This window comes from Trichosurus vulpecula, chromosome 7 (assembly GCF_011100635.1).
Source record: "Trichosurus vulpecula isolate mTriVul1 chromosome 7, mTriVul1.pri, whole genome shotgun sequence".
In the NCBI taxonomy this organism is placed as follows: domain Eukaryota; kingdom Metazoa; phylum Chordata; class Mammalia; order Diprotodontia; family Phalangeridae; genus Trichosurus; species Trichosurus vulpecula.
The window spans coordinates 153,865,393-153,888,657 of record NC_050579.1 but is presented as its reverse complement, the minus strand read 5'-3'; the positions used below and the strand labels follow the sequence as shown (position 1 = coordinate 153,888,657).

The 23,265-nt window shown below is 37.1% G+C and overlaps 1 protein-coding gene across 2 annotated transcripts in view; it reads right to left on the bottom strand.

Annotated features, from left to right (window-relative positions):
* LAMA4 (laminin subunit alpha 4) overlaps positions 1-23,265 on the bottom strand; it is a 193,787-nt gene that overhangs the window by 16,933 nt on the left and 153,589 nt on the right. For both annotated transcript variants that reach the window (XM_036766542.1, XM_036766543.1), the window contains exons 22-31: positions 21,534-21,667; positions 20,264-20,435; positions 18,154-18,285; positions 15,762-15,904; positions 12,786-12,924; positions 9,536-9,673; positions 6,988-7,121; positions 4,857-5,021; positions 3,656-3,809; positions 1,033-1,217 (exon numbers count right to left, since the gene is read on the bottom strand). In XM_036766542.1, the coding sequence (XP_036622437.1) occupies positions 1,033-1,217; positions 3,656-3,809; positions 4,857-5,021; positions 6,988-7,121; positions 9,536-9,673; positions 12,786-12,924; positions 15,762-15,904; positions 18,154-18,285; positions 20,264-20,435; positions 21,534-21,667 (1,496 nt within the window). The remainder of the gene's footprint in view (positions 1-1,032; positions 1,218-3,655; positions 3,810-4,856; positions 5,022-6,987; positions 7,122-9,535; positions 9,674-12,785; positions 12,925-15,761; positions 15,905-18,153; positions 18,286-20,263; positions 20,436-21,533; positions 21,668-23,265) is intronic.

Here is a 23,265-nt window from a genome sequence, read left to right as displayed (position 1 = left end):
CTTAGAATGGAAAAACATTACCTAAATGCCAAGTGGGGATACTAAAAATTGTCTCTCTCAGTAGAATTAATGAACATTTGTCAAGTAGCATTGAGAGAGGAATATAATTCCTTACAGCCTTACCTTTCTTAAGTGAAAAGGTAGCATTTCTCATTTAAGAAAACAGTTTTTCAGGTATTAAATTTAGGCCATTCAGTTCTTTGGAAAATATATTTGGCAGTCTGGTTCAAATCTGTGTGATAAGGAATCTCACCCTTAAGGGGAAACACAAAGTGATTTATGGAGATCAAAGGATTTTGCCAAGAATATGATTTTTCAAAAATATTTCAGATGTGTTCATGGCTTTGCCTTCATTGATAAAGCTTAGATTAATTTTTTTCTTTCCTGAGAAGAAATTAAAGCATATGATGTATATGTGTATATCTATCTATGTTTGTGTATCTATGTTTCACATATATGTTTAAGTACGGGTATATGTATGGACCATGGACAGGACCTATGATTTCATTGGTTTAGGGAACTTTTACCTAAGGAAACCCCCTCTATCAATGTTCAATCATTTTTCAGTCATGTCTGACTCTTCATGGCTCCATTTGGGGTTTTCTTGGCAAAGATCCTGGAGTGGTTTGACATTTCTTTCTCCAGTTCATTTTATAGGTGAGGAAACTGAAGCAAACAGGGTTAAGTGACTTGCCCATGGTCAAACAGCTAGGAAGTATCTGAGGCCAGATTTAAACTCAGGAAGATGAGTCTTCCTATTTCCAGGTCTAACACTCTATCCACTGTGCCACCTACCCGGCCATAAATCTTATAGCCATTCTATAATTGTTAGCTATCATCATCCTTAGAGAAACTGCTTCATCTAAGTTCCAAGTTCTGCATCTCTAAACTGGGAATAATAGCAGCACCTGCCTTCCAGGGCTATTGTGATGCTGGAAAGAGATAATGAATGAAAAGCGTTTTGCAATACTGAAAGTACTCTACCATATATAAGCAAGTTAAACTTATTAGAGGGATTGGGTTTTACTTTACTTTTCAGCAAAATTTCCTTTTAAATGTTCAAACTCCTGGCGGCTGTTAGCTGTTCCTCCATACTGATAGGCATGGGAGATTGCTTTTGGACTGCTGGAAAGCTGACAGTGAGAGTCCCGGGAAACATTCTGCTTTAGGGATTTCAGGCCAATTGGATTCCGAGGCGAATCTTTATTTTTCTCATTCTGTACAAAAAAGTAAATAAAAAATCATATAAAAATATGCTACTGAAATAGTAGTAGATGAAATTCACTACAAATTAATGTTTTAAATTTTTTTTATTTATTTTGAACTTAAATACAAAAAAAGAAAAAGAACATTTCCATGTACACAGCACAACATTAAAAGAGAATTCAATATGAATCCATGAATTTCCATTTCACATTCTTTGCTTTTTTTGGGAAGACTCTTTGGAGGAATGCTATATATAATTTTTAAAACTACTCCGTTTTTCTGTGCTTCCTTCTAAGTTTTCTTTTGTTTTCTGTTGTGTAGTTTTCATTTTTTTCTCCCTCCCTCTCCACCCTGCCCTAGAGCAGGCTACCAGACACAAACATGTATGTATGTACACATATACAAACATGTATATACATGTATATGCATATACAATACATATATATAAAACCATTCCATGCATGGTTCTATTTATCAGTTCTTTCTTTGGATATGAACGGCATTTTCCTTCATTGGTCCTTTTTAGTTGATTTGAATATTTATGATACTCATAATGACTTAATTGTTCAAAGTTGTTCTCAGAACAATATTGCTGCTACTATGTACAATGTTCTCTTGGTTCTGCTCATCTTGCTCTTCCTTATTTCATGTAAGTCTTTCCAAGTTTTTCTAAGGTCAACCAGCTCATCGTTTCTTATAGCAGAGTAGTATTCCATCATAAAAATTAATGTTAACAAAAACCATCAGCATTGATAGTTTATAGAATGAAGTGAAAACTTTTCCATTATCTCACAGTTTGTCCAACCCAGTCATGTTATAGATGAGGAAACAGAGGACTAGGAAGGTTAAAGATCTTGCTCAAGGTTGCACAGGATATGGGCTAAGAGCTTCAGACCCCAGCACCCATGTTCTTTTTACTTTGCTGGTTTAGTGTTCTGGTTTGACATGGTCATTTATAGGATCATCATGGGTCTTTGATAGTACGGTTGTTGCCCTACCCCTCCCTCAACCAAGGTTCTAGTAGCCAAAAGAATACTGGATTTGGAATCAGGAGACTCAGATTTAAATCCTCACTATGCCACTTGCTATTTGTATACCCTTGGACAAGTCACTCAACCTCTCTAGACCTCATTTTCTTCATCTGTAAAAATGAGGGATCTGGGCTCAGTGGCCTCTAAGGTCTTTTTTGGCTCTAAAACCTATGACCTCATTTTCTGTGAAATTAAGTATACATGTTAAAGGCATAAATAAAAACAGAGGTCTTGGCAATACAATATGCCAGGAAGTAATGAATTAATAAGCTCTTCATTTTAAAGGAAGGACTGATACAATTCAGCATGTAAATTAGAATTCAAAATGAAATATAAAGCATGTATTTATTAAAAATAACTCTACATGTTTAAGGACTTGTACTACTATAAGATTTTTAAAGATTGCCTATTTTATTTAAGCTCACCTTTTTTTGCTTGAGTTCAAAATTTAGGCATTAAATAGGATCATAGGTTGATATTTTAATTTGGATTGAATTTCAGAAAATAAGTAAAAGAAAATCATACACAATCTGACGTTCCTCCATGATCTGACTATTTCATAGTATATCTTTTTGGGTGTGACAATATTTTGATTCAGAGATTTTCTTTTTTTCAAATAATATTTTCCCCCTAATTACATGCAAAAAAATTTTTAACATTTTTAAAGTTTTGAGTTCCAAATTTTATTCTTTCCTCATTCTTCCTCCTCCCTGATATAGTAAGTAGTCTGATATAGGTTAAATATGTGCAATCATGTAAAACGTATTTCCATATTAGTCATTTTGTGGAAGAAAACTCACCCCCCCAAAAAAAAAGAAATGAAAGAAGGAAAGAAAGTGAAAAATAGCATGCTTCAATCTGCATTCAGACTCCTTTGTTCTTTCTCTGGAGATGGGTAGCATTTTTCATTATGAGTCCTTTGGAACTGTCTTGGATCATTGTATTGCTGAGAAAGCAAAATCATTCACAGTTGATCACCATACAATATCACTGTTGCTGTGTGCAGAGATTTTCTTAATGAAAACACACAATGCTCAAGTTTGGAGGGGCTTAAATAGACCCCTATTAAGATTGGAAAGGAAAGCTTGGTTTATATTATAGTAGTTTATAGCCTGTGTTTTAGTAATTAATTTTAGGTAGGGAAAAAATGACACATAGAGAGATTTGATAAGTATAATGGAAGATACCAGAGGGTGTAACATGAAGAACATATATTTGACAACATCCTTGTAGCATCTTTTATGTAACTGAATTGATGTTATGATGACAGTAAATCACAGTATCTGAAATCAAGATATGTCATTTTTCGTAGGGATATAATGGCAGAATAAAGAAGTTCCACCAAAGACAGATCTTTCCTAGTACTGTATCAAATAGCTGGTGAGAGGAATTTAAGAAAGTTGTTTAATATAACTTACCTTTTTGTTCTTATCTACTTTGGACTTTGAGGAATTTTTCCCCTTTTTGTGGAGGAGAGAAACTGGTGCTGATTCAATGGGGCACTCGTAAAGGGAGGTGTGGACTTTCTCAGAGTACCGTTGGAAATCTTCAACTTCTATATCCCTGTCCAACCTATGTTGTGGGTTAAAAAGAATGTTTCCTTAAGGGCTGTTCAAAAGTGGGGAATTAAATCACTAACACACGAAATTTATTGGTAAAACATAGCTTATGTTTAGTTTTTTGTTCTTCATATAATTTCAATGCCTAGCACATACTAAGTTTTTAATACATGCTTTTTGATTGATAGCTTGAGAAATCTAGAAAGGTCCCCTGGCTTCATTGTAATCTTAATCAAGACACCTTAAACCATGAGTTAGTTAGCAAGCATTTTTCATGTATCAGCTACGTGCTTAGAACGTGCTTAAACAGCTTCTTTCTTCTTTAATATTTCTTTTATGTGAGTAGAACTTCTTATGTGTAACTCAAACTACATTCAACTCCTCCCTTCTCAATTCCTGAATTTGTTAACATCACCTTAAAGAACTAGCTGAATGGCTTTATTTTTATTTTTTATTAATTCAAAATTTTTAACAAAACTTTATTGATATTTTTTATATGGACAATTGTTTTTCTAGTAGCCCCCTTCCAAAGAGCCATTCCATTTAACAAATAATATTTTTAAAGGAAAAAAAAAGAGGGAGAAAAGGAAAAAAAATCAGCAAAATCTATCAATGTGTCAAAAGAGTATGAAAATATATACAGTGTTTTACACCTGTGCCCCGCTATGTCCCCAACCTCTGCTAAAGCATGGTAGGAGTAAGAATGTCATCTCCTATCTCTTCATTTGAACAGCTTTATTTAAAGCTTTGGAATTTTAAGTTCAAATTTTTTTCTTAAGGAAGTGGTCATTGAGGGCATTTCCCCTTGTATTGTACCACTGCTCCATTGTATTGCAGAGTTTTAAGTTTTCTGTTTTTGCCTCATCTTTAAGATCAATCATATAATTTTAGGATTTAGAAGGAATCTTACACATCATGCTTTGCCAACTCTAACCAAATGAAAAATCCACTCTGCAATATTAGTACTGTATCTGCTACTGGAAAAAAAAACATTATTTGGCAATGATGGTATCTTCTTTCTCAGGTGCACTGGGTAACTTGTGATGGAGATAAAACGTACCTGGTAAAATATGCGTTGCTTATGCATCCAGTGAAATTAGCATACTGGGGACTGATTGGCGAGCCACCAAAGTAGAACTTGCTTTCTCTGGCCGGAGTCTGCTCTGTTTTTCCTTTGCTTGGGTTATTTTTACCCAGTCTGTCTTTATCCACTATGAGTTCATATCTGCAAAGAGAGAAGCTTCCTCAGCAGTTGTCCAATGGATATTTCAGAGAGAACAGCAGGGTGGACGGGCACTGAATTTGGAGTCAGACCTAGGTCTGGGCATGTTGCATCTGTGGTTTGCTGTTTGGGTGACCCTGGACAAGTCGAAGTCACTTTACCCCTCTGAGTCCAGGTTTCATCATAAAAAAGTGGGAGCTATAATATTTATGCTAGCTTTGCTGTGAGGATCAAATGATCTGCTTTGTAACCATGAAGCATGGCTCCTATAACCACAGTGTATATAACCGTATGGTTAGGTGTAACCACAAGTCAATGTGAGGAACCGTGAGTTATTTTTTGAACCTGATCTGTGATCTCACTTGCAACTCTTTTATAAGTTATGGTCTTAGAGAGGTGCCTGGAGGTACTAAGAGGTTATAATAATAATAATAACAATAACAACAACAATAATAATAAAACAACAACTAGCATTTATATAGTGCTTTAAGTTTTGCAAATTTACACATATAGTCTCATTTTCTCCTCACACCAACACTGGGAGGTAGGTACTATTATCCCCATTTGATAGACGAGGAGACTGAGGTAGGCAGACTACATAATTAGTAAATGTCTGAGGCCGGGTTTGAACTCAGATCTTTCCAAATCGAGGTCCAGCATTATATCTACTGCATCATTTAGCTATCCCCAAGATGGTGACTTGTCCAGGATCACCTGACAGCACATGTCTTGAAAGAGGGATTCGAACCTCTCTTCCTGACTCCAACACTAGCCCTCAGTCTACCATGCCATTCTGCCTCTAATTATATTTAATACCAAGAAGAAATGTCAGTGATTCAGAACAGCGTGATGCAATATTAACTAGAGACTACAGGTAAGGAGGAGAAGAGTCACTTGGCAGGTCGGAGTAGGATATCTGACATGAATTAGCATCTCTAGGTTTTTATATCTAGCTTAGTTATCCTGTTGAGTTAGATCATCAATTATTTGCTCTGCATTATTCAAAGAATCAACCCCTTCTTCTTCCTGCCCCAAGCTAAGGCTGAAATATAAAGTAAGTCAATAAAGATCAAGATTTTAGGTAATCTGACAATGCCTGCTATGCTCCTTTGGGATTGTGAGGAGAGCAGAACCCACTCATCACTCTTTGGCCATCTTATGACTGAAATTGGCTGGGAGACCATTCACAGTTCTTTAGCTGTTCATGTAAATAACATGGGTGGAATTTTGGGTGGAATTTGATTATGGGAGTACAGGAAGATGTCTCTTTTAAATGAGGGCTGGAGAAGACCCAAGAGAAAAGCAGTTATTTCCATAACTGGTTTCTAGTCACTATGGTTTCCCTTTTTCCATCCAGAGACTTTTGTTATTCTTTCAAAAAACAAATTTAGATGCTCTTAGCTGGAAGATCAGCAATTGAAGATTTTTATGGTGAACCACAATCATAGGTTGCTTGATACTTAAATGTAGGCACTAAATGTGTTGTTTATTCACCCAGTGCATATTCATGGAATGTCTACCTTCCCTGTTCAAAGGTGCTCAGAAGGTTAAAAGACAAATAATGCTGGCTGTCCTCTAGGACCTTAGAAAGTTAGGAAGAGCTTATCTATATGTTTCAAGGTTCCACCAAAGATTCTGTATCCTGATATTTTCTGAATTTACTTTTTTGAATGTTATTTTTGAATATTAGTATTTTTAGTATGTTTAGTATATTAGTAATTTTTTTGAATGTTAGTAATTTAATTGAAATATGTATTAACAGAGCTCCAAAATTGTCATACCTTTAAAAAGAAGTCAAGTTGGCTTTTATTTCTCTGAACATATGAAGATCAGAGGTGTATTCTGTACATTAGATAGTAGGACAATAAGCCATCTATGTGCAATAGGTTTGCTTGTAGCTTATAATTAATATTTCAAGGGCAAAGAGAAAATAAGGCAGAATAATTAAAAAACCACTAAAATATTATACCTTGTGGGTGATATAGAGGCAATGATGAAATGAGACTGACCATCATCGTACTGTTTATCTGTTGATTGAACTTTGATCCCCTTTACATTCAATATCACTGTTCCCTTATCCATGGAAATGGAGAATATATCTGACTGAAAAGCAAGCAGAGGGAATCTAAGTAGGGAGTCCAGCTAAGGAAAAAGATTTATAAGTTATGTCATTTTTTTTCAAAGTGTTACTAGAACAGATGGATCACAAGAAAACTGAATGCAAAGTTAAAGGATGTCTTAATTTTCTGTTGACTTCCATGATAAAATTGGAGTCAGATTTCCATGGGGGAAAACAATTCTGCCAATTGGAAATTTTTGGTGAGGAAGGAGTTAAGGTGGTGACCAGCTCCATGTCATATTGGAAATTATAGTCACAAGACAGTAGTTCTCTTTTTCTTTGCAAAACTTGCCTAACTCAGGGTCCTTTCCCTATTGTCAACTCTTTATTCGCATATCCCCACAGACCACAGCATCAAGCCCCCTTGGTCACATGGGAGAAGCTAAATAGACATTAACCTGTGAATCACTACATGTTGCAGATAATGCTATCAGGTACAGTTGGGTGCTTAAGTCTTCTAGGTGCTCTCCTCTTTGTCGCTGATCTTTGTATCTAGTCTTATTGTGTTCTAGTCTATGATTTTGTATTGCAGTTCATCCCATATTCCTCCTAATATTGTATTCATGACCTCATTTAAGTGACCAAATTCAGATTCCCCATGTTACTGTTACCTTTCTTCCAGATCCCTGATCTCTAGGTCTCTGATTTCAGCTTAGTAATTCAGCTGCTAATTCCACCCTTTGTTTAGCTAGCAGTTCGGTTTGGGTATTCTTGGTCTTGGACCCAACCTCAGGCATAGTAATCTGAACCGTGTCTCTTGACACATAAGAATTCTGTGCCTAAGGAGTACTCAGTCCTCAACAATCATGCCTTCCAGAGCTTTGCTCATCTTTTGTTTGTCATAGTACTTACACCAGTAATAATTTTGGAATGAAATATTGTATTTCACTATTGGGAGCTGCTATACAATATATAGGTTAACCCAATGCTTTGAGGGCTCTGGTTATGCAGAATAATTTTTCCCCTATATTTGACCAATTCTTTATGTACAATATTTGAGAGGTGTCAGAGACAGACAGACTCCAGTTTTGTGACCATGAGCAAGGCAGTTAACTACTCTACGTTTCACTTTTCTCACCTGTAAGATAGGGATAATAATCACACCATCTCCCCGTTGTCATGGAGGTACTTTGTGAAACTTAAAGCCATATGCATGTGAATTATAATTTTTCTTGTTGATATATACATTATGGAATGAAATTTTCAGAGAAGTTAAGTGACTTCTCCAGGGTCATAAAACTAAGCAAGTGTCTGAAGCAGAATTTGAAGTCATGTCCTCCTAATTCTATGTCCACTGCCCCTCATAGCCTTAGAGAGTCGCTCTGGGGTCACACAGACAATATGTGTTAGAGGCAAGGACTCAAACCTAGGTCTTCCTAAATCTGAGGCTTACTTCTTTGTCTAATTGGCTGCTCTGCCTCTGGAATTCCCACATGAGGTGTTTATAGGCAACGTAGTTCTATGCTAACAGCTTGTTATCACACAGATTTGAATATGGTCCCCTAAGATATAATAAATACAAGCAGTAATCTTCTGATATGACTTGGTTAGCCTATAGTGTGGGTGTTGTCCTCTAACATTAACAGGATAAAGTAGTTTTGCTGTAACAGACATTTTCTTCTTGGTTTCCGAAACATGGAATGTTTATCCTTTAGGAACACCATGAAAAAACAGAAGAAAGGAAACAGTGAATCAAAGAGATAAGACTCAGCTTGCTCTCTCCTTACTCCTCAGTCATATCAACTCCTACTGAGTCTGCAGTGGAGGCTGCCTTCTGGAACAAAGAAGATTCTACCAATTATGATTGAAAAGGCCTTATCTCAGCAGCAGAACTCACACTAAGTGCTTCTGGTCAAATTTTTCTTGTCTATAGATATGATATATTTATATTGAACTCACTGGGGATGCTTCATGTATAGGGAATGTATATAAGAACTGAATCAGCTCTACCTCCTAACTGTGCATCATATACACTGAAGCCTCAATTAATGGAGCCTCACTCGGTGGAGAAACCCCACTGATCAAGGGACCCTGAGCCCCCTGCAGCTGTTGTACTATTCTGCTGCAGAAATAAAATATTTCCTTAAGCTGATCTCCAGGGTTCTATAGCAAGTCAAGGAATATACATGCATTCCTTTCGATTTCTTATAACCAATAGCTTACATGTACTTGCTTTTGATGTGCATTGTAAAGTTGGTGTATTTAGTCCATATTTTTGTATGTATTGCACATACTTTCTGAAACTAGGCAGGATATGCATTTGTTTAAACATAAATGCCTTAGATTTAAAGTTAATCTGAACTTACTACTAGTTGGACCTTGTTATTTTTGTTTTGGTATCAACGTGACAATTAGGATGAGGCATTTCCCCCAGTGTCCTGTAAAAGCAAATACTCACCCCTGCAGCATAATAGAGTAGTAGTCCATTGGGCTGCAGTGTCCGGAAATTAAAACCTCCTTCAAAGGCATCAAAGAAAGATATTTTCTGGCTTGAAGCAATGAAACCCTGTCCATTGAAATATGCTCTGCGGGATATCTGCGTGCCAATTAAAGAATACACATAGGGCATGCTGTAGTTTTAAAACAATTAGGAAATGCTAAAAACCAATGCTATTTTTTTAGGTTTTAAAGACTATAATTTTCATGTGAAAAAATTCCCATTTTCCCTAGTCAGTTTGCAATGACATTTAGACATATTCATAGTCTGTCAAAAAAGCCTTTGAGCAAAAATAGCTATGTAAGCTAATTAATTAAAATGCTTCCCTGGGTCCTGGAAGAAATGTGACCTTGATGAGAAGACAGGTTTTGCTAAATAAAGATTACAGGCTATAGAAGGATGTAATCTATTTTTCATTAAATATACTATATAGTAAATAAGATAAATAGAAATGAAAGGGACCTGTCAGAAATATGAATTTGGTGTACAACATGTCAAAACATTCTGAAAAGGCCAGTTTGCAACATGGAGTAGCTTAAGAAATGAATATGTTGTCTCTTTTATATTTTGCCCCTTTTTTGAACCCATATTTTCTTAATTCTCTGTTAACAATCATTAATTAATCAACAGGCATTTAATTAATCACTATGTGTTGGGTGCTGTGCTAAGCATCAGGGATACAAAGAAAACATACAACAGTCTTTCCTGTTAAGAAGCCTAGGGTCTAATGGGGGAGATGACATTTCTTTAGAGTTAGTCCTAAATGAGACACTGGAGAGGGACATACTGTTTGGGTTAGATAGAATATAAACCCTCAAGGAACATTTTAAACATTCAGATGAACTGAACTAGACTTTCTGCTGATTTTACAAATGTTTGGTTTTTTTCCTAATTATGTTGGAGGAGACATAACCCAAAGGGAAGATACAGGAAAGGGAAGGAGCAGGACCTGAGTAAACAGGAAAAGAAGAAAGAAGTGATTGTGATAGTATAGAGTAAGCAAAGAAGATCTTTGTTGGTTAGGACTATTGTGCCCATTTATTTGGTAGGACTCCAAACTAGATTGTAGTTATTCCCTTCCACATCATGGAGGTTAGGGGTACAGTGCCTCTGTGATCTGGAAAATCCATGTAAAAATTTTTAGCCTTCCATTGTATCAGAGAAGTCCGAATTATTATGGTATTAAAAGATAAAATGTGTTGATATTATACAATACCATACATATATTTTATGCATTTCTGAATTTCTAAACTTTTTCTGTGTTCTCTGCTGGGCTTTGCACATCATCTGTGGCTTCTGCAAAACTGCCCCCAAATTTCCATTTAGTTTCTTATTCTGAAATGGGATATATAGGAACCACGATGGGGAAAGTCAGGATGTGGAAGGGATAATTGTATATCATGCTGTGTACAAGGTAATCACTTAGGGAATGTGTGGGAATGACATTGGTGACTGATGATCAGGTCCCAGTTCTTAAGTCTTCCAGTACATGGACTTACCGATCTGGTTGGAAGTCTTAACTGTGCATGGGAGGTGAGCCTAACCCTTTTGAGAAGTCTCGGTAACTTTTCCCACTCTACTGGGACAGCTAATGTTGCAGAGATTTTCTCTTTCTTAGAAGCAAAAAGACTCTTCTAGTGTTAGTATATCCAGTGGCTTGGATTCAGATTACATAATTTTTCCTTTTTTTTTCTAATTAATGAGCATTTATTTTCTCTCCTTTCTCCCACTGGGAGGGAAAAAACCTCATAACAAATATCTATAGTCAGACTGAGTGCTGAAAGTGACTGGGATATAAAAAAAAGAACTCTCAGGGTACATTTTTGCTCTGGGAACTTTTAAACTAGAACTTTATAATCATGTCAAGGACTAAAAGCGTTTTGAAGTGTTGGTTTGTTTGTAATCCTTCTTGTTGCCTGGTAGCATTCTAAACCAGAGATGTGACAGGTTTTGAAGATAATGTATGGTGAGACATCATATATACCTGACTCTGAGCTTTATCAATTATTTTCTGCAATATTTGCAGGCAGATCTCACCAATTCAACTGGATTTTATCATATTCAAAATAAAAACCATGTCAAATCATAAATCTATTCATTCAATACTATTGTGTTATAAGAAATGAGGAACAGACGGAGTTCATCATAACCTGGAAAGACTTATATGAACTGATGCGGAGTGAGAGGAGCAGAACCAGGAGATCATTATACATAATTACAGACACACGGTATCTGTAAGGACTAACTTTGATAGACTAGACTCTTCTCATCAATGCAAGGTTCAAAGACAGCTCCAAAAGACTCATGGTGGTAAAAGCTATGCATGTCCAGAGAAAGAATTGTGGGGTCTGAATGCAGATCGAGGCAAACTATTTGGTCTCTTTTTTTCCCTTTCTTTTTTAGTTTCATCTCTTCTTCCTCATGATTCCTTCCATTGGTTATAATTCTTCTTTATAACTGGACTATTATGTAAATAAGTTCAATGGGAAGGTATATGTAGAACCTGTATCGGATTACATGCTATCTTGGGGGGAGGAGGGAGGAGAGGGAGGAAGAGAAAATCTGGAACTCAGAAACTTGTGGAACTGAGTGTTGTAAATGAAAAATAAAAAATAAATTAAAATAAATAAATAAATAAAAACTAATCTATTCATTCAACAACTTACATGTTGTACATCTGCAATGTGTGAGGCATTGTGCTAGATTTTGTGAGGGTGACTGTCCTAAGAAACTTGCTAGTCTGATTGAATAAGCATGTTTATAGGTATACGTATTGCCACAGTATGTCTGCCCTACTTAGGAGTTCATTCTAGAGACAGAATTCAGATTGAAGACAGAATTTCAGATTGAAGCAGGCTGCTTCCAGTCTTGTGAATGGGAAGAACAAGGCTTACAAATGGGTGGGATTAGGTGCTATGTTTCCAGAAGTATAAGATAAGGAGGGAGGGTAGGTTCCCCAAAGTAAATATTTGAGTTAACTTCTTGTAGTTTATCTCCTTCTTTTGAAAAGGGAAGCAGTCAGAACAGATGATTTCAAAGGCTTTTTCTGGCTCTGTGGTTCTATTTCTAGCTAGAAAACCAACTATTATTAGTAGCAGGGAACCCAGAGTCTGTATACTATTTCAGAGGAGATAGACTGAGGACTTACAAATGCACTTGTCCTATAAATCAGTGATGCTAGCTTCTTTCTGGAATATTGATAGATACTTACAAGTGAGTCTTCTGGGCAACCATAACCAACTCCCAAAGTTTCTGGCTGCTCCAATAAATTGAAATCCTTCTTTTGGAACTGGAAACCCTTCATGCAACCCCTGAAGTTGACATCTAATGGAAGGTGTACTTTGATGTTACTACAAAAAAGAAAATTGGTTTAAATTCAGTTATTCTAATTTTACCATCACATAAGACATTTAGAACATAGATATACCACTGAAAAGGACAGTTGTTTTTTAAATGACATAATTCTTATCTGTCTCTCAGTAAAGTAAATGTGTTTATAAAACTAATTCTAAACTGTAGAAAGAATTTGAGGTATCTTTAATCTTTAGACTATGTTGCATCATCTACATCAATCTTGAGTTTGAATAGAACTATAAATATAGAACTTAAAATAAAATTTAGAATTTTAAATTAATCTGACATTACATAATACTGTTTCTTTACAAACTCAATATAGCCAAAGTTGAACTCATCACTTTTTTGCCGTAGATCAGTTCTTCATCTTGACTTTCTGCTTTTTTCAGTGGCAACACCGTTCTCCCATAGCAGAAATTTTGGAGTCATCCCAACCTCCCTGATCACTTTTATGTCCCAGTGCTCCTCTAAAGATTAATGTAATGCAATCGTATTAACTGACAACTAAAAAAGCAATATTTGGCTGCTTAAAAGAGGTAGAGTTAAGAGTGAAATAAGTGATAGCTTTGCTATAATTTTTCTTGATAAGACCAGACCTGAAATATTCCATAGGGGACCACTAAGACAGTGTGAAGACTATTGACCATGTTATATAAAGATTGGTTGAAGAAATTAGGCATGTTTTAGCCTGCAGAATAAGTTATTGGAAAGTCTGTGAGGTAGAAATCAGAATTATACTTAACTTGCTTAGCCCTTGGAGGGCAGAACTAGGAGCAAAGAAGACAAGTCACAGGGAGGAAGATTTTAATTCTATGTAAGGAAAAACTTTCTAACAATTTGAGTTCTCTCATGGAAGTAGGCATTTCAGGAGGTGGTGGATTTTCCATGACTGGAGGTTTCAAATGACTGCTTTGAGGCCACTTGTTAATGATATTGTGCAAGGGATTCCTGCTTAAATGTAGGTTGTACTAGATGACTCCAGGGGTCTCTTCCAACCGTGAATTATAAAAAGGTCGGGAGATATAGCTTCTGGGTAATTAATCATTTTATTAATTATGCTAGCAGGTAATTAATAAAAGGGATCAGTGGCACTCTCAAATGCCTAAGACCCCTCATGGAACCCACTCAACACTTATATGCCCTTGGAAGTGTGGGTGTTCCTGGGGGTGGCAATCAACTCTGATTGGTTAATAATTAATGAGAAGAATGAATATTATAATGAAAGGTGGGTCTCTTCTAATGAGGGGCTGGGGAACAGTGACTCTGACCACTCACTCCCAGACTACCCCTAGCCTAAGGCAATCTAGACAAAGGATCTACTTCCCCTGCCCAAACCTACCAGAGTGAACCAGAATTCACCTGAGATTAAATCCTTTGTAAGGTTTTCTAGTTGGGTGAGGCAATGACTCCACATACATAAGATGGTCGAGGTGGGGTGAGTTTTTGGGAAAAGTTAGGGATCTCCTCAATAATTTATTATTTAATAATATTTGTTGGCATTATTATAGCAGTAACATTATTTAAAAAAATCCCATAGATCACTAATTAAAGAAGGTCCATTAGTACCAGACATTAGAAACTAATAAGCGACCCTGCTTTCTTCCTGTGATTTTTGCTACTTAGAAAATATGGTAAGCTGCTTTCAGTAGTTCTTTTTGAGTACTTTAGTGTGTCTGAAATGATGGCAGGGCAGGTGTCCTAGACTGCAGCACCAGAGAGATCAATGTCAGCAAATGTTTAAGCACTTGTGCACCAGGAGGTACCATGTGAGTGCAGGTGATGTAAAGAAACATGAAACAGTCCCTACTCTCGAGGGTTTTATATTCTTTTGGGAGTGACAACATGCATAAAAATGAATATGAATATATAAAAGATAGTTCAGGGAGTTAGAGCAGTAAAAGTGGGTGGGGGAAGGAAAGAGTTCATGTGGAAGGTGGTGCTTGAACTGAGTCTTAAAGAAAGCCGGAGGTGAGTAGTGAGCACAATCTTGATGTGGAAGATAGCCCCTGTAAAGGCACAGAGATGAGAGGAGTCCTGAGTGCAAGGCTAGTTGGATTTTATAGCAAAGGAAGGGGAGTAATGTTTAACAACATGTTTGTGTAAAGGACTATTTTACCAGAGAACATACATAAGGCAAGTGCTCACATGGAGGTCAGAAGAAACAATACAAAGATACTCTCAAAGTCTCTTTGAAAAACTTTGGAATCAGTTGCATGATATGGGAGATACTGGCATAAGACTGCCCAGCATGGAATGCCTACATCAAAGAGGGCACTATGCTTTATGAGCAAAGCATCAAAGAAGTCACTGTACTCTATGAACAAAGAAGAATTGCGATAGTGCAAAAGAGATGTGAGATGTGCTAATTTAGACATCTCCCCTCCAAATGTTCATATGGACTATTTGTGCCTGACCTGTGGTAGAGTCTCCCAAGCTCTTATTGGTCTGATCAGCCACAGTCAGACACCCTGTACGTTGACTTCAATGTACTGATGTCATTTTGATTCTCTTCAAGAACAAAGGACATCAACAAACCAGAAGGCTAGACTGGGGCCAGGTTGGGAAAGGCTTCAAAAGTTAAACAAAGGAGTTTATATTTGATCCTACAGACAACAGGGGGCCACTGGACTTTATCGAGGAGCAGAGTGACAAGGTTAGATCTGAACTTTAAGAAAATCACCTTGGTACCAATAGTAGACTTGCGAATGCAGGAAGACCCATGAGGAGGCTGCAGCAATAGCCCAGGTGATAGGTGATCCATATGATCTGCATATGAATCATCTTGTATTTTGCCCACTATGTGAATAGATACTGATTTAACCGCAAGACTCACCTGGATTGTAAGACTTCTGGAGGAGCTCCTCCAATGTATATGTCTGTAAAAGGTATTTTCATTTTCTCATTATCCATGCTTTTCACATGCCGTCTGTCAACTACCAAAATCATCTTTTTATCATTGTGGTAAATGATTGAAATCTGAAAGGAATAACAGCATAAGGTCAAGTCATGGCCAGTGTAGGAAATCAGTATATCAGAAGTGATGTAGTTTGTGTATCTGTACAAAAGGCAGGAGCTCTTTAGCATTCCCCCACTGCTAACACCTTCTCCTTTCAGATTACCTTCCATCTCCTAGGTAGATATCTTGAATAAACCTAGTTATTCCTGGGTTGCCTTCTCCATTTGAATGCAAGCTTTTTGAGGTCAGGTGCATGCTTTTGCCTTTCTTTGTAGCCCAAGCATAGTCCCTGGCCCTGGGTGGCTCAGTGGATAGAGTGCCCGTCCAGGAGTAAGGAAGACTCATCTTCCTGAGTTCAAATCTGGCCTCAGATACTAGCTGTGTGGCCCTGAGTAAGTCACTTAACCCTGTTTTTCTCAGTTTCCTCATCTATAAAATGAGCTGGAAAAGGAAATGGCAAATCAATCCAGTATCTTTGTCAAGAAAACCCCAAATAAATTCACAAAGTCTGACACTACTGGACAACAATATTGTAAGCACTTAATAAGTGCTTGTTGACTGACTAAATCTAGTCAGCTAGGGATGGGTAACCCATGTGGCAGTGATGGTTGGGGCTATTCATCATGTCTCTGTGAATGTGTGTGACCTGGGCCAGTTTCAAAGACTATGGTGTGTGTGTGTGTGTGTGTGTGTGTGTGTGTGTATGTATGCATGTATACTGGGCATCAGGGTGGCAATGGTGGCATGGTAAGAAAGAAGCTGATACAAGTGCATATAAGGCCATTCTACTATAGGACATTCCATCTCCTTTATGCTCCTGAGTCTTAAGTTTATTCACTGGAAAGTGGGCATAATAAAGTCGCCATGCACCCTGAAGATGGTTGGTGAGGTGGTGGAAAACTATTCTTGCCTCTGGGCCCTAGATGACAGCTGTAAGCTGTTTGCATCTTGGTTGCATGGTAACCGTCATTTCTGACTTAGTAATTATTCCCTAAGCCAGCAAAGTTGCTAATGCTTTCCCCTTTTATTAAAAACAGAACTCTGGAAATTAAAAGGAATGACATTTCCTAACTGCAAGTTTTTCCCAAAGCTGACTGAACTTGGAAGCCCTCATGGCACACCTTTCGGGGGCTCCATTGAAACAAATGTTCTAAGACAGTGAAGACAGAGCTGATCTTAATAAATGGTAGATATTATGATACACACGTATATACATACATACATATGAAGTAGTCTGTACTATTACTAGATAGCATTTACCTGCTGGTAGTACAATGGATAGTGTGTTGGGCCTCGAATCAGGAAGATATCTTCCTGAGTTCAAATTTAGGCTCAGACATTTACTAGTGACCGTAGGTAAATCTCTTAACCCTATTTGCCTCAGTTTCCTCATTTGTAAAATGAGCTGGAGAAGGAAATAGCAAACCACTCCAGTATCTTTGCCTAGAAAACTCCAAATGGGGTCACAAAGAGTGAGACCTGACTAACAACGACAGCATTTATGTAATGTTTTAAGATTTGCAAAGTACTTTACAAACATTCTCCCATTCAATCCTCACAATAACTCTGGGAAAGAGGTGCTATTATTAACCTCATTTTACAGGTGAGAAGACTGAGGCAAATAGAGATTAAATGAGTTGCCCTGGGTCAGACGGTTAGTAATTTCTGAGGCCAGAATTGGACTCAGGTTTTCCTGATACCAAGTCCAGTGCCCTATGTCACCTAGCTGCCTCAAACTTCAAAGTGCCATACAAATATTAGCTATCATCATCATCCTCATCAACACTGTTGTTATTTCTTTCGACTCCTCGATCAAAGATTTGAAGAGGAATTCTGTTAGTATGGTTCATCAAAACTTCAATTGATCAATCAACATGCATTTATTAAGCACCTACCAAGGGCCAACCATTGTGTTAGAGGTGCAAAGGGATACAAAAGCAAAAAAATAAAAAGAAATAATCTCCACTCTGAAACAGGTTAAGTTTGTTGATTGACTGACTGATTGATGTTTTGATGAATTGTATTTAGAGCTGACTCAAGCCCTTTAATCAACAAGACATTTTTGAACATGCCAATAATGCCTCTTTTATGAAAGTTATCAGTCCTCATTTAAGAACCAGGATACTGGCATTGGATAAACAGTGAATGATCTATGTTGTGCCTTAATGGAGTAGTCCATCCCATTTCATTAGTAGGACAAGCTGCTTAGGGCTACATATGTCTCAAGCAATGGGTCAAAATGCAGAGCTATGTCCTCAATTATTAGTACCTCATGGTATTTTGCATCATTAATTGGTGCTTTCTTCTGGGAGTCTTCTAGATGCACAGGACCATTGCTGAACCCAAAGTCATAAAATACATTCAGGTAGCCATTCCTCATCTCCAGGCTGAAAAATGTACTCTGTGGATACAAAACAATGTTGATAAATGAGATGATGGGCTTGTATGGAGACATAGTTATGAATGAATTGATAAATCATGGCAAGTCCTTGTATGTCCTGTAAAACTATTTCTACCAAACCATCTATGAAGTAACAGCTATTTCCTAATTTAATATGATCTTTCTTCAAATGCCCATGTATTGTACTAGTGGCTCAAAACCACCATCCGCTCTTGTTTTCATCACTCTATTTAATGAATCCATGGGAAGAGTTTTGAAGCTCAAATGCATTAGGTTGATCTTTTTCATTTCCTGAAACCTGGGTAAATTGAAATCTATGGACTTAACTGTTTTTTTCAGGTAAAGTTTCAGAATTATCATAGAATCATAGAGTGGTAGAGTTGGAAGGAATCTCATAGACCATGTAATAGTCTAATCCAAATCTACAAGGGACACCCACTATAAAATACCCAACTGTAGTTGCGCTCTCTCTCAGAAGACCTTTGATTAGGAGGAACCTCCTGAGGCAATTCATTACACTTTTGTACAGAATTGTTATAGAATTTTTTTTTTAGATGTCAAGCCTAAATTAGTCTTTTTCAAATTTCTGCCCCCTAGGGGCAAACAACACATCTAAATCCCATTTCTTCATGACAGCCCTTCAAGCATTTGGAGACAGCTATCATATCTCAACCTTAGTAATCTCTTCTGTAGGCTAAACATCCCCAGTTCCTTTAATCAGCCCTTACATGAAATGATCTTAAGACCCATTACTACCAACCTGCTCACATTCTTCTGGGCATTTTGTAGTTTATCAATGTCTATGCTAAAACATGGTGCCCAGAACGAAACACGATACAAAGACAATATTGAACCGTAGCAGAGTATAAGGCTCCTTTCACTTACTTGTTGCTGGAAACTACACCTCTCAATGTCAGTGGAGTTCACATTAGCTTTTTTTTGTCTACTACCTTATATTGCTGCCTCATTTTGAGTTTTCAGTCCACTAAATCTCACCACTGTCTAACAATGTCTTCCCCCATCTTGTATTTCTGAAGGTGATTTTTTGAACTTAAATTATGACATTAGACAATGTGTCTTACCCATCAAAGATAAAATGGGAACTAATCAAATCAAAGGCACACTGAAAAGAGCATTAAAACCAACAAATGAAAAACTAGTCATTGATAGGAGGCTCTATAGTGAGAGAAAAAAGAATGGAAAGAGATGACAAAGGATCAAGAATAAAATGATTCTGAAATTCCATTTGTAATCTCCTAGTACACTAAAAACTGGCTTAACATTAAGTGAGCATATTACATTGAGGCACTGAATTTATAATAATAACCACAGTATTATTGTGAATTTTGACCACATATGTTCTAGAAACAAAGCCACTTTGTGTCAGTCAAGTAATTTAGTCCTTTACTATTCAGCTATACTGGTGTTTTATATTTAGACCAAAGTTCAGAAATAGCAAGATTCAAGTAAATGTGGAAAGTCATGGAATTGTGACATAGTTCCTGTTTCCAGCAAAACATCAAACTACAGTGGCCATCACAGGCTTCCTTAGGAACACTGGAAGGTATTTTAGTCCCCTTGCTCAAACTTTATCAGAACCTGGCACACAGGAGGCTCTTAATAAATGCTTGTTAATAGATGGACAATGTTGACTTCACTTAAAGTTCTATTCTCATGCTTTTGTTACTTATTTTTCATTTCTGTGTTCATTCTAGACTTTGTTTTAGCTGCATAGAAGCATTTAGAAGATATTAAATTACAGCCAACTATAATGTGTGGTCTGTATATCTCAAAGAACCAACTTATTTGGTATATTTCTACTTCAAAAATAATCCAACTTTTTCTTCAAAAGTTGAAATGCAATTTGATGGCAAAGTCTACTTCCCCAAGAGGAATTCTCCACAGATTTGTATTCATGTGGATTAAAGAAAACATAATTATAGAAATGGCCTGACTAAAGTGCAGAATTGTTACTCACCCCATTCACCATGAGGAGCACCAATCCATTGGCTGTTGGTGTTCTAACTTCAATGTCGAAGCGTGTCACTTGTCCAAATTTTCCTCTCCTTGTGATATCCCTCACCACAGCATAACTTGAACCATCAAAGAAATAACTGGCAGCCCGACTTTGAGTGAAGGCCAGTTTATCCCTGAAATAGAAAAGAAAAAAAGCAAAGAAAATAAGATTATGTATATCTTTTGTCCTACTCAAGGGAGACACTAACTGTTGAATCTGGTACATTTTCTTAATGGTCCTCATTAAGTTTAGGTGAGGTAGCACTATTTCCATTAGAGTAGAAAGGGAGAAAAGTTAATTAAATGACTTCTCCAAAAAACGTGTTTTGCCCAGACCCATAAACTAAGAGAATAGTAAAACTACTTATAGAATATTAGTATCCTAAGTTTCAAGGCTATTTCCTTCTTAGGTTCTGTGATGTATAAAAAGTTCAAGAGATATAATTTCTGGGTAATTAGTCACTTTATTAATTATGACTAGGGAATAATTAATAAAAGGATGGTCATTTGGCCATCTCTCATAAACCAAAGATGGATCATGGAGGCCTATTGACACTTATATGTCCTTGAAAGAGTGGATATACCTGACAGATGGCAATCAACTCTGATTGGTTAACAATTAATGAGAAGAATGAATATTATAATGAGAGGTAGACCTACTCCAATGAGGGGCTGGGGGACCTGACTTTGATTATGCCATTCTTACTCCCATACCACTCCTAACCCTGGGCAATCTAGACAAAGGATCTACCATCCCTCTCCTCAACCCTAAGTAGAACACAAAGGATTAAATTCTTTTTACTCTTTAACCAGAACTAATCTTCAGTAGATGGGTGGGGTCTGAACATGTTTGAGGATAATGTTAAAATCCAATCTCATTATCAACCCTATTCTTCAGGGGCTGATTTGACCTGGCAAAGAATGAGGAAATAGGAAGGGAAAAAAATCTTAGTCCTAATTCAATAACTGGTTATTAATATAAGTTTATAATGTAGAATCATATACTTAGAGCTGAAAGTTATCTTAGAGTATTTCTAGTCCTGCTCTCTCATCTTGCTGTGCATACACATGAAAAAAAAGCCTTAAGAAGACAGGCATGACCTCCTCCTAAGCTAGTTCAAAACTAGCTTTTGCAAAGAAGAGTGCATACACCAAACATTTGTTTGTACCTGACCTCTCTTGTGCTGTTCTGTAGTTGTGCACAGCTTCTTGTACTTTTAAACGTAGCTTACCTCGCACTGGGTATTGATTTCGAAGGGTCCATGTTGTAGATGTGCTTAAAATTGTATAAGCTGACCACCTCATTATTCAACGTGGCCAACTCCAGATAGCCAATGTAACCAGGCAGGTTCAAACTAGCAGGGAGCTGTGTTATAGAGAAAAGGGATATGAAAAACACACATACACAAAACAAATATGGACTCCAATGCAGAGGAACTGTGGACTCCCAGGGGACTCTAGGACTAATAAAGACACTAGAACAGAGATGGTTGAGTAAGAGGACTTAGTATTTCCATTGACATGAACATCTAGATTGTGGGAGTGTTGTGCGGTCCCAAAGCATCTAGTCAAAAATGAAAAATTCTGCGAAGTCTGTACATGCCTAAACATCACAAAAACATAACCAGTTTCCCAGATTCTGGAGAGCAGGGATGGTTTTATCTTATTTAATTTTTTTTTGTCTTGTATCTCAGTGCCAAGCACAGTCTTTAGCACATATTAAGTGTTGAATAATAGCTTATTGATGGATTGATTCTTCGATATTTCCTCCAACTCCTGCCTGGGAAGTATGGGCAGTCAGTTAAAAATTTTATGCTTATCTTCTGGATGGAAATGAGACTTAATTATTTAACACCTAGGGAGTTGGAAGGCAATTACCAGAAGAACTATCAAGGGCAAATGAAGAAAGGATGGTTGCACTATGGGTGGTACAGTTGAAAAGCTATTTATTCTTTAAAAAGGAAACTACCACCTAGTCTAGTGTCATAGATGTTCTTAGAACAAAAAGTGGTAAGTTGTGAAGGAAGACTTACAATTTTGCAATAAAACAGTTATTTCATTTTGATTAAATAAACTTTTATTTAAAGTCATTGTGTTAGATCCTAGGAATATAACAAAGCAAAAGACGTTTCTCAGCTTATAGTCTAATTGGGTGTTGGTAGACGAAAGAAATAAATTGTACATGAGTATGTATGATACAAGAGAATATGTGTTAAAGGCAAACAAGAGATCTATACAAAGTGTTTTGAGATAGTTCGAGGAGGAAGAGATTACTTTCATTTGTATGGGGGGGGTGTGGGAGGTGTGTGTGTGGGTGACCTGGGAAGACTTCACAGAACAGGTGGCATCTGAATTAGATTTGTATCCAAGTGGCACAGTGGATATAGCCATAGGCCTAGAGTTAGGAAAACTAATCTTCCTGAGTTCAAATCTTGTCTCAGACATTTATAATCTGTGTGACCCTGGGCAAGTCACTTAGCTTCTGTTTACATCAGTTTCCTCATCTGTAAAATGATATGGAGAAGGAAATGGCAAACCACTCCCGTATCTTTGCCAAGAAAACCCCAAATGGGGTCACGAAGAGTCAGATACAACTGAAACAACTGAACAGCAGCAACACAACAACAAAATTCCTGTGCTTGTGGCACTTAAGGTCTGGTCAAGGGATAGTGCAGATCTGTGGATCAAACTGAAATAGAAAGGAGGGCCACTAACCCCATACATAAAGATCCCTGCAGGCCACGTATTGATTTAGTTTAAAAAAATATTATCCATGCTTTACTATATTTTTGTTTATTTTATTAAATGTTTCCCAATTACATTTTAATCTAATTCCAGTGGCACTCAGGAGTATTGTGGGCTGTGTGTGGACCTGTGAGCCATATGTTTGATCCTTCTGGTATCATCACTATAACACAAAAAAGACCTATGTGCACTAGTCATTCTAGGCCTAGGAACCAGCAT